The sequence below is a fragment of the Ictalurus punctatus genome, chromosome 17, assembly GCF_001660625.3.
Source record: "Ictalurus punctatus breed USDA103 chromosome 17, Coco_2.0, whole genome shotgun sequence".
Classification (NCBI taxonomy): domain Eukaryota; kingdom Metazoa; phylum Chordata; class Actinopteri; order Siluriformes; family Ictaluridae; genus Ictalurus; species Ictalurus punctatus.
In genome coordinates, this window is record NC_030432.2 from 4,314,832 (window position 1) to 4,327,376 (window position 12,545).

The 12,545-nt window shown below is 40.0% G+C and overlaps 1 protein-coding gene across 1 annotated transcript in view; it reads left to right on the plus strand.

The window, feature by feature from the left end:
• The window catches only part of dpf1 (double PHD fingers 1), a 40,553-nt gene extending 36,693 nt beyond the window's left edge, over positions 1-3,860 (plus strand). The window contains exons 10-12 of the mRNA XM_017491747.3: positions 482-594; positions 721-802; positions 1,687-3,860. Of these exons, the coding sequence (XP_017347236.1) occupies positions 482-594; positions 721-802; positions 1,687-1,757 (266 nt within the window). The 3' untranslated portion in view covers positions 1,758-3,860. The remainder of the gene's footprint in view (positions 1-481; positions 595-720; positions 803-1,686) is intronic.
• Positions 3,861-12,545: the final 8,685 nt, after the last annotated feature.

Genomic DNA, 12,545 nt, shown 5'->3' on the forward strand with positions numbered 1-12,545 from the left:
AGAGAAAACTTTTTTCACCCCGTGTGTCATCCTTTTTAATCTATTAAACGTAAATGTGGCGATAATTCTGTAAGGCACTGTATATTTCACGACGACCTTCATATATAGTTGTGCACATTAAAGCTGTGTTTGTTTATAACCAGGCTCTGGGATGTATATTCCAAGTGGGCGATGCTGTACTGTAGGTGACATCTCGAAAACTTTCAGCGTGAAGGTTGTGGAGTTGTAGAAGCATAAGTGTAGAAGGAGCTGCAAAGATATGTCAGTTTTAACACTTTAAAACTGCTAACGAACAATTGTACAAACAATCCCGTAATGATATAAACCACAAAGGTCACCTGCAGTCGGTAGGACGTATAGAAATGTGAAGGAAATTTGAAGGAGTTTTGGTGAGCGACCGGAACGGCTTCAACGCGTCCTTCGACTGCACATCTTCCAAAAGATATATCAAACATGGATTTATTTTTTTTCCTCTGTCCAGGCCACCCGTCCTGCCTGCAGTTCACAGTCAACATGACGGCAGCAGTGAGGACTTACCGCTGGCAGTGCATCGAGTGCAAGTCCTGCAGCCTGTGTGGCACCTCCGAGAACGACGTCAGTTACTGTCCACCTGCTCACTTTTCACTCTTTTTATTATCTCTTAACGCGTCCGCACGGCTTGGCGTACCCTGAATATCGATTTTTTAATTCTATCTGTGTTTACAAACTCCTGGTTTACAGGATCAGCTTTTATTCTGTGATGACTGCGATCGAGGATATCACATGTACTGTCTAAGTCCACCTATGGCAGAACCTCCAGAGGGTAAAGCTATCATCTCCATCATCGAGAATAAATATAGTACTGTACCATCAATTTAAAATAGAGATGCATCAATACCGTTATTACAAGCATGTGATATACTGATATATATATATATATATATTCCGAAATGTGAAACGTACTTAGTATTAAGCGATCAGGGGTGTCCGCTGTGTGTGTGTTTTTAGCTGTGTTATGCTGTGTGCTGGTAGCATTGAGTTTTATGCTTTAAGACGTTATGCTATTTAAATGTTAACCCCGTTTACAATCGCACACGACTCGAACCGAAGTGCTCACTCGCTTCAATACCTTCGTGTGCGCACGATGCACTCGTCTTTAATGACGACGCTCGCCGATACTCCTCTGCGCTCTCACGTGAGCGCTCGCTTTAATTAAATGGCATAAGAAGTTACTTGTACTCGTGAAAAACATCCAGATCGCGGTCATTTCGTGCCAGACGTTCATTACACGAGAACGTACACTAGGTTCTTTTACCCAGATGAGGACGGGTTCCCTTCTGAGTCTGGTTCCTCTCAAGGTTTCTTCCTCTTAACATCTTAGGGAGTTTTTCCTCAACAGGGATAAATTCACTCACTTAAAATCTGTATCCCGTCTTTGTATATTTCTGTAAAGCTGCTTTGAGACAATGCCCGTTGTAAAAAGCGCTATACAAATAAAATCGAATTGAAATAAAATAAAACATTGAAGTTTACGTCACGTAGTACCAAACGCTATTTAATGCTCATATCAGAGGCCCCCCCCCCACCAGTACAAGTATCAGCCCAGTATAATTATTGATGCATCGCTGTTCTACATTAGATGACTGTATAATGTTGTTTCGTGTACTGTAAAGTGTAAAGTTATGCACCGTGACCTCTCCTCTACAGGGAGCTGGAGTTGTCACCTGTGTCTGCGGCAACTAAAGGAAAAAGCCTCTGCTTACATCATGCTGAATTAATCTTCATTACACGTTGGGTTGCGGCCGCCCAGCCTCTGCCTCCACAGCCTCATCATGACAAACCAACACGGCAGATTGAAAGAGACGCTCGATTCGCATGAAAGAACAATCCACACTGCGTCGGTCCTGCAGGGAATTTGCAACCGTCCATAACCGCTCATGGAGAGAACAGGTTCCTCCTTCATTTCTGGTGCACAGCAGACGTGCCTCCTGTTTATTCAGTCCTAAATACACTTTCCCACATCTCCCTAATCATTTTCTCCAGCTATATGACTAGGGAGTGATTTCAATCGATGCACACGTTTATTTAGCGGTGCTTAGTCAAGAGGCGCTGAGCGACTCATCGCTGAAGAGTCCGTTTTAACGTGTGGCTCAAGAGGGCACTTGAACGGCAAGAGACTCTGAGTGTTCTCGTCGGAGAAAAAGACTCAACAAAAAAAACGCATCGACTGACTGCTGATGAGGAAAACGCCACGAGATCTCCATAGTCGCTTTTGGTTCGTGAAGCACCGCTAATACTATTTTTCAGCTGTCGTGCCGCCAACTCTCTGCAGTCCACTGTGAGAGGTAGACACCAGCAAGTCACGTGACCAGATTTAGCCACCAGGTCTTATTCAGACTATAAAGAGAAGAGCTCATTACAGCTCCAGAGAGATCTACACATCAATGTTTTATTCAGCGCCTTCTGAGGTGCACCTTATGGAGCTCAAGACATCACCCTCAGATCGAAGGTCGATTAGAAGAACTGTGCTGGCCTGCAGTCTTAAGAGACTCGCTTGGATTTGCCTGGGAGATACGAGTCTATTTTTAACACGCAAAACGTCGGTGTTTTCTTTGAACGGATACCCTTTAAGCTCAAGGAGGTCTGAGGTGCATGACATTCAGCTTGGAGGGGGTACTTTAGGTCAAAAACATTCGAACTTTCTGCTAATCGTCCGTCCGTCCATCCCTCCAACTCCTCCCTCCTGCTTTTATTTACTTATTTCTTTTTCTCTCCTTCCGAAAAAGCCAATCTAAGATATTCTCTCTGTGTGTTCGTCAGGGTGTATAGTAATGAATTACGTCCAGCCTTGTTTTAAAAACAGGGCCTTAATGTCCGTTTTTTTTTTTTTTTTTTTTTTTTTTTTACACATTATTACTTTGGATGCATGTTGTGATACTGTTTTAAAAATGAAACTTTTAAGAATGGGCGAGGGGTGGGGGCGGGGAACAACAACAAAACAACAACCTATGAAAGCACACTTAATTCGCAATAATGTGTTCGTGACCCTCTTGGGGGGACGTTGCGTCTGTGTGTATGTACTGTATGTACGACACTTTTTGTGGAACTGTGAGACATATTGGAAAGGCGCAGGACTTTTGGGAGCTTCACCGTAACGACACCGTATTTCCCTTCGATTCTTTATTCATTTTTTTTTTTTTCCCAATTTTTACTATTTTCTGGACAAACTGAAAGCCAGTTCTGAGACGAAACTATAGCGCCTCGTTTTTGTACAATGAGCTCTTTCCTATCTGTAAGTCTGCTTTGTGTTCTGGGAGTGTGTAATTGCAGTGTGCTTAAAAAAAAAATTAAATAAAAAAAAAAAAGAAAGAAAAAAAAAAGAAGAAGAAGAAGAAAAAAAAAGGAAATAAACCCAGTCGAGTATTACTGGGATGCCAGCATGTGTATGTGACTTTGTGCTGAGGCGATCTTGAACCCAAAGTCCCGTCCATCTGTGGCCTACCTGAAAGAACCGTCTGCTTTTTTCTTTTCCTTTTTGTTTCAGCCCACAAGCTTTAAGTTGGGAGACACTTTTGCTGTACATAAACCTTTTGCTCTCTTATTTTCGAATGGAACGTACTTGCCATATGATTCCTGGAAAATGTTACGACTTCATATACATTAAAATGTGAAAACTAAGCTTCCTGGATTATAAAAAAAAAAAAAAAAAATCTGTCGGGTCGTTTCTATTTTTGTATTTTCCCAAACTGTTTAAACCACTAGATCAGATCATGGGTCACGGCTTTACTGTGGACACGATATCACACGAGTAGAAATGTTTCATTTTCTCCGTCGGTTCTCTTCCTTATACCGACCCTTTTGAGTACTTCTTGTTTAACGATTTTGCACTGACTCTTTGTTGTCTTGACGGCGAAAGCAATGAAAATACAGCCGGAGCTTTTGCATGTTGTGATTGATGCCTTAGCTTCACAGCAGATTTACACACAGAAAGTAGTTCTTCTTTCCCTTTCACAGAATCCTCGCTTTGCACGCAGGCCCGCGTCCGCATGCGTACGGATATATCTGAAAACGTGCTTCTTTCTCCGTGCTACTCGCGTTATTCCTGACGTGTTTGACGTAACGTTTTATGACGCACTATTGCCGTGCAATGTTCGCGTGGACAGGAATGTATTTATTTTTTTATTTTTTTTTTAAAAAAAGACAGGTGAAAACCGTTTGAAAAAATACCCTTATACATGCGGACGTGACCTGGTGTTTGAGCAGAAAGGAGGAAGTAGTCCTGTATTCCGCTCTGTGGCCGAGGCCATGCGGAAGTGCTCTGTGGTTAGTAGACATGAAGCTTGTTAGCTTGTTGGCCTTTACTGTGGGAAACGGTCATGTGATCTGATTGTATTCATATCTTGAACGAAGTGACGTGTTTGAGTGAGTAAATGTACAGTAGAAGGTGTTTATCGGCTGCTTCTCGCCGTCGTGTCCGATTAGAGTCATTTCTAAAGTTCCACAGAAACTTCAGTACTTACTTAAGACTTAAAAGTGTATGTGTCGGGCTAGAAAATATCTGAAATAAATATTTTTTAATTGGTAAATGATGAATATAGTCCATATAGTCTCTCTCTCTCTCTCTCTCTCTCTCTCTCTCTCTCTCTCTCTCTCTCTCTCTCTCTCTCTCTCACACACACACACACACTCACACACACACACACACACACACACACACACACACACACACACACACACACACACACACACTCACTCACTATCAGAAGCCTGTTGTATGGCTAAACATCCCAGGTGAAATCAGTCAAAGACAGAGACAGGCTTTGTTTTTCCGTTTTGTTCCATTTTTCCTGTTCCTTGTTGTCCTTTTTTTTCTTTCTGTCTGTCTTTCTTTCTTTCTTTGATTCTTTCTTTCTCTCTGTCTTTCTTTCTTCCTTTCTTTATTTCTGTCTTTCTTCATTTCTTTCTTTCTTTCTTTCTTCCTTTCGTTTTCTTTCTTTCTTTCCTTTGTCCTTCATTTCCTTCTTTCTTTCCTTCTCGTTCTTCCTTTCTTTCCTTCCTTTTTACTTTCTTTCCTTTTTCCTTTCTTTTTTCTTTCCTTCTTCATTTCTTTCTTTCTTTATTTCTTTCTTTCTTTCTTTCTGTCTTTCTTTCTTCCTTTCATTTTCTTTCTTTCTTTCTTTTTCTTTCTTTCTTCCTTTCGTTTTCTTTCTTTCTTTCTTTCTTTCTTTCCTTTGTCCTTCATTTCCTTCTTTCTTTCTTTCTTTCTTTCTTTCTTTCCTTTGTCCTTCATTTCCTTCTTTCTTTCTTTCTTTCCTTTCTTCCTTTCTTCCTTTCTTTCTTTCTGTCCTTCTTTCTTTCTTTCCTTCCTTTTTACTTTCTTTCCTTTTTCCTTTCTTTTTTCTTTCCTTCTTCATTTCTTTCTTTCTTTCTTTCTTTCTTGCTTTCTTGCTGCTTGACTATGCAGAGATGTTTCTCTGCCAGAGAATGTGAACGGATTTATTTCAAGTCAATATTCAGAAAAAGAAAAAAAAAAGTGAAAATAATAAAATACCACGGAGAAAAGGAATGAGCTTGAGCTTAGGCTATTGTCGTTGTCCCTTTAATCGATCACATTTAATTGATTGATTCATGGCTTTTGCTTTAAGCTCGAAACGCTTTGGAACTGAAATACTTGGCAAGCGGCATGTTGTCAGCTGGTGTCACATGTTTCTCCCTCTGAAATAATGCCATCTCCTTTTCATCTCTGCCATTGTGAAACAGATGTCATCGTTCCTGAGTTGTGCCTGATGTTATTATTCCAGAACGGGGCTTAAGGATGTGGAAATGTCTGACAATCTCAGCAAGGTGAGATGTTTATTATAATGGCTCGTACAGGTTTTTATCGTATGTACTGTATAGTACACTGATGTACAAAGACATGTACACATCAATTAGTCATTCAGAATATGCTCTATACACTTTAAGAAATAAAAGTACTTTTATAGTACGGAAATAAACGGTACTTTTCCTTATCGCTGGGCTGGTACTGTCAAGAGTACACGTTTTGTTCCTTTAGTATGTATCATTATAGCTTTAGAAATAATGTAAGGTACATTATTGTGTGTGTGTGAAGGACCTGATGTACCTTTAAAGCTTTAATCTTTGGTCTTTAATCTAAACCACGTGGTTATGGGTCCAGCCCAGTGACAAGGACATGTGTATACTGCTATCTTTTTTTTTTTTTTTTCTTCTGAAAGAGTGCATTGGAAATGATTCCATTCCAGCTCTGTAGTAATGAATATCTATATTTATTTATTTATTTATTTATTTATTTATTTTCTTTCTTTCTTTCTTTTTTTTTTTTTTGCACATTTCTTGTTTTTGTGAATTCCTCCATTCCTCCATTCCTGGACACATTACATTATGTCCAAAAATCCTCACACCACAACCCCAGTATCTCACTTCCCAACACACACACACACACACACACACACACACACACACACACACACTCTCTCTCTCTCTCTCTCTCTCTCTCTCTCTCTCTCTCTCTCTCTCTCTCTCTCTCTCTCAGACATGCACCAAAATCAGATCATTACCTTGGGCTCAATCTCACACCATATATGTCTCTGGCTGCCTGGAATCATCATGTGGCAACTCTGAGTTTGTGTGTGTGTGTGTGTGTGTGTGTGTGTGTGTGTGTGTGTAAACACACGTGTGTCTGTGTGTATGTTGAAGCGTGATTGGAGACCCCAAGCCAATTACCACATCCAGCAGACAGGCTCTGACTCCCAGCCAATAGGAACGGAGCTAGGCCTGAGGCGGTTGCCATGGTAACTCGGCGGGCCTGCTTGCATGGCGGATGATGCCGGGGTGATAGATTACTGTAAGTGGATGGGGTGTGTGGAGAGAGGGTGGGGGGTAGTCATGCATAAATATAATGTATGAATAAATTTGGAATGCATTTACTTTATATATCCATAACAGGAGAAGAGCGGAGTTTTAAGGTGCTCTAGTTTTAGTCTTTTTTTTTCTGCTTCTTCTTCTTCTTCTTCTTCTTCTTCTTCTTCTTCTTCCACAGAGTGTGTGTATTAGGGCAGTCCAAAAATCTCAGCAGGGTATTTTGGCACACCTTATTATTTTGAGGTGTTTCGTGTTGAACCGTATTCTCCTAGTGACCGAGTAATATGCAACTGCAGCCAGCATCGACTTCACTCCGAGACACAGTATGAACACTAGAATTCTTGAGTTAGAGTCTAACGTGTATAAAAATACATTAAATGATGAACGTCTGCACCCTTACATGCAAAAAGCATGCCAAAAAAAGACAAAAAAAAAAAAAAAACCCTCAGAGTGTGTGAAACTAGCAGTTACGAGCAATTAGACTGAACAAACAAACAACAATAATAATAATTCTGTTCGTCTCTTAAACTCCTTATTATTCAATTATCATATTAAATGATATTATTTACTATCAATTATTCAGTAATTACAGTCATATTAATACGTGCATTTGCAAGAGAGTGGAATTTAAATGGTGACCCACTCTGTGAGGCTAAAGGGTTCAACTGAATGAAGAATTATTTTTATTTATTTATTTATTTATTTATTTATTTATTTATTTATTTATTTAAATTATATTTTTAAAAATCATTTTGACATAAATGATATCATCTTCCACTACAGTCCTGCCATCGCTGATCCGGTCACTTTTTTTTATTACTTTATCATTTATCTGCTGAAAATTTCTCCCCAAAATGTCTGTTGAACTAAAATCAGTTTTAAGTTTCTTACTGAAATTCTTCTACTCTTCTGCCATCTAGTGTTCACCATACAGCATGAACACCTTTACTACTGTTAAGCATATAAACATCTGAGATATTCCTTCATTTTAGGACCTTTTTTTATTTTTTTACTTTTTAACTATTCAGTACCGCAGTAGTAAATAAAGCATGATGACAGTGATAAGCACAGATATTATCTTTGGGTCGTGAAAGAATGGAAGGTGCTGTAGTCAAAGCATGCGCTTATAAATCCGTGACTCAATCTCAAGACTTCTCACAAAATAATTAGCACGTTATGTGCTAAAGCAAGCCACTCGCAAAATGTGATTGACTCACCTAAATATGACTTTTGCATCTTTTATCCTCATCATATCCATCATATCCAGAGGAATTGGAAGTAATTCGCATCATTGTCTGTTTAATGTTTAATTTTGACACATTTTCTAATATCATACACAGTGATGTATTTTTTTTTTTTTTGCATGCTTATTTTATTAATTATCCGTCTTCAGTAACTGGTTTATCCTGGACAGGGGCACGGTGGATCCGGCGCCTATCCTGCGAACACTGGGCATAAGAATGGAATATACCCTGGATGGGAGACCAGTCCATCACAGGATACCAAACACGCTTGTATTTATTGCACTGTAGTGTATTTCATATCGTTTTACTTTCTCGGGTGCTTCTACGGTCGGATTCTTTCACAATAAGTTCACACACAGCTGGCTACATGAGGATGCACGTGTCTTAATATTCACACCGCACCATAACAAACTAGCCATATGAAACCCATACGTAGCCAGTAATACTGAGCGCGCATTAACTGTGCATTAACAGCCTTAGTCACTGAGGATGCCTGTATGGTTTTGGGTAGTGTTAGGCTTACATGTTTGTGATGGGGTTCAATCGGCAAAACACAGGTGAGGAAGAGTGAGGAAGAGTGAGGAAGGGTACCCATTTGAAAACCAGAAAACCTGATGTGCACCGCTCCAAGGAGGGGAATGCCTTCAGAGATAAAGTGAACCAACCGGCTCACAGAAATCACAGGGGGTGAAGCCCTGTTAAGTGATCCAGCTCTGAAGAGCCCATCATATTTTAGATAGATACACAACATTATCCTCATAAACAGAAGCTGGAGGTGGACCACAAAAGTGTAGAAGAGATGGGACTGAAGTTAAATGGGAATATCGGAGGTGGGGATTTCAGATGGATGCTTTCTTCCTTTTTATCTTCAGTTGACGAGTTTATATATTTTTTAAAAAGTATCTCAAAAGTATGGTTTGCCATGTCCACTGATAATGTCACTAACTCTACTGTAGTAACCGCTTTGAACTAGGACGGGGTTTTTTTTTCTGTGGTGAACACAGATGAGGAGTGTGGAGTGATACACACAGTGCTGTTAAAGTAAAGAAAAGCACTCTCAGAACGCCGCTCACCCAATCAGATTAGTGGACCGGAACCAACTTTACCAACTATAAAGACCTGCAGAACATGAATTCTAGAGAACAACATGGTAAGTAAGCTCCTTGTCTAAATGTTTATGGGCTTTCTGTCCTCTTTGGCTGTGTGCTTTTGTTTGTCACAGTGTGCTCTGATGATTTGAGCCCTGAACAACCATCAGGGCTGCCCTTTAATTGAAGATTCTTCTGATCCAGGTGGCTCCATCATCTCCAAGTCTTCATAAGTAAGTCAGCATTCATATCAAGCTCAAAACGGTGAACTGACCCAGGCCATTGGGCTGGAGCACTCAGTGCTGACTTCCTGTTCACTGGGTCAGATTCGTGCTCCCACAGGGCTTCTCTAAGCTAACTCTAACTCTAACCCTAACCCTTAGGTACTCTGCATCCCCTACAGTGTGTAGTTGGCAGGTGCTAGTTGCAAAAAAAACAAAAAAACAAAAAAAACAAACAAACAAAGCAATGCACACCTTCGATGGTACACTCAGTGCATGACTTCAGCAGGTGGAAGTTGTGATGTGAGACTCAAACTCAAGGAGCGTAAACAGATACAGAATCCTGGTTTTAGAGAATCTGTTTCTTTCATCTAAAAATTAATTGAAACCCTATCTATCGTGCTGTAGAGATCATTTCACGACACGAGCACCAAGCTCCACGTCTTCCTCAAGGAGATGTGACGCCAGGCTAGCCGTGTAGAGTAAGTTGCCATGGCGATCTATGCAGCTAAAAAGATCCTGTGTTGTGGGATAGTCCTCAGGACTGAGGTAAGAACCGAACACAAAAACAGAGTGTAAAAATGGCAGATCACGGGTGAACACGATGACTAATCCAGACATCCCAACCTGCAAAAACTCATCTCAGGGAGATGGCTTCACTGGCCACACAGCGTTCAGATGCTCTCTTCGACGTTTAGATCTACCACTTTGTATTTGGGGTAGGATATCGTAGCTGTCTCAGCCCATGAAATTGCTTATTGTTTGCAGGTTTTGATGAATTTAGGTTTTGAATAATTATTAAGCCAATGAATTGCAAACATACACAAGTTTGCAAGCTAACTCACACACCAAAATTGTGTGTATGTGCCATTGCTACGTGTCCATAAACGATTTTAACGTTAGTCAAAATGTTCACACAGAGATCCTACATCCTACAATATTTGAAGAGGAAAAAGAGACAGAAGGATGAACAGAATCATAGGAGTAGAGAAGACTGAGGAGGACAAGCTTGTAAGTTGTATGGATAGCTAACAGTTAGCCAGCTAGTTATGTGTTAGCCAGCTAGTTATGTGTTAGCCAGCTAGTTATTAATGAAGTGCGTTTTGTAATCGATTTCCGGGATATTGTATATAATTTGCGGGTGTCAGGGAACCGCTATTAAAATCCGGGAGACTCCCGGAACTTGGAGAGCTGGAGAGTTGGGATGTCTGACTAATCAACACAGGAGGCGATAATTAACACAGAACAAATGTGGGGGGAAAATGTCTCCATCTAGTGGCCAAAACAAAGTAATGCAGGTTGAGCAACAAGAGAATAGAAAGTGGATGTCATAATAGAACGTCAGCAGACGTTACAATAGAGAATATACGTAGAAGAGACCAGAAGCGAATGGAAAATGTGATATAAGAATACATTAGGTGACGTCATAATGCAAGACACTGAAAGAGAATAATCATTAGGCCTGTAATAACCATTATAATAATCATTATTATTAATAATCAATATAGAGCAGGATACATTACAGTAGAATATATGGCAATGGAATAATATAGATGACATCAGGATAGAATAAGTGGTGCAATATTATAATATAATATTAGACATTAGAATAGACCCTAGGCTACATCAGAGAAGAATGAAAAATATCAGATCTGAATAGAATAGGGATATTATAAAAGAAGGCATTTCAGTAGAATAATACAAATAACATCATCATAACTTACGAAAAATATACAATAGATGGCATTTAAACATTTGAAAACTATTATTGTCTTTCAGAGTGTGTACGCGGGCCATGTCATGTCCATTCACAGTCCTCTCTGAAACTATTGGAACACAAGGCCAATTCATGTGTATGTGCTGTACACCAAAGACATTTGGGTTTGAGATTAAAAGATGGATATGAGACGAGAGTTTAGGATTTCAGCTTTTATTTCCTGGTGTTTACATCCAGATGTGTTAAACATAAAACATAGAACCTTTTGTATCAGACCACCCAATTTTAAGGCAAGCAAAAGTATAGAAACAGATAAGTCTTGTAGTAAATTAAAGTAAATAACACTTTTACCACAGTTTGTTGTTTGTTTCGGGGGGTTTCTCCTTTCAGTCTCCTCTTCAGGAGGTGAAATGCTCCTCAGTGGGGTTAAGGTCTGGTGATTGACTTGGCCAGTCTAAAACCTTCCACTTTTCTCCCGGATGAAGTCCTTTGTTGAGGTGGCAGTGTGTTTTGGATCGTTGTCTTGCTGCATGATTAATTTGGATGCGTTTCTCTGTAAATTGTCAGACAGAATGTTCCTGTAAACTTCTGAATTCATTCTGCTGCTACCATCATGAGTTCCATCATCATTAAAGATTAGTAAGAATGTTCCAGAAGCAGCCATGCAAACCCAAGCCACGACACTACCTCCACCATGTTTCACAGATGAGCTTGTATGTTTTGGATCATGAGCAGATCCTTTCATTCGCCACACTTTGGCCTTTAAGAACTTTTGTTAGAGGTTTATCTTGGTTCCAGAACTTTTGTGGCTCGTCTCTGTCTTTCTTTGTGAATTCCAATCTGGCTTTCTGATTATTACTGCTGATGAGCAGTTTGCATCTTGTGGTATGGCCTCTATATTTCTGCTCTCGAAGTATTCTTCGATACCTTCACCCCTGCTCTGTGGAGGTTGTTGGTGATGTCACTGACTGTTGTTTTTGGGTTGAACTTTACAGCTCTCGCAATGTTTGTCATCAGCTGTTGTTGTTTTCCTTGGACGACGCATTTACTGTCTGTTCCTCAGTACACCAGTGATTTCTTTCGTTTTCAGCACATTCCAGATTGTTGTATCGGCTATACCCAATGTTTATTTAATGCCTCTGATTGATTTTCCCTCTTTTCTCAGCTTCAAAATGGCTTGCTTTTCTCCCATAGACAGCTCTCTGATCTGCATGTTGGTTTATCCTTTTTAACAACAGACGCAGTCTTCACAGGTGAAACTGAAGGCTCAAACCCAAGAGTAGATGTTCAGAGCTATTAATTGTTTAAACAATCAATCTAACAGGGCACACCTGGGCAACAAGAAATCAGTCACGTGTTCCGATATTTTTTGCTCACCTACAAATTGGGTGGTCTGAAACTTAATGTGCTATGT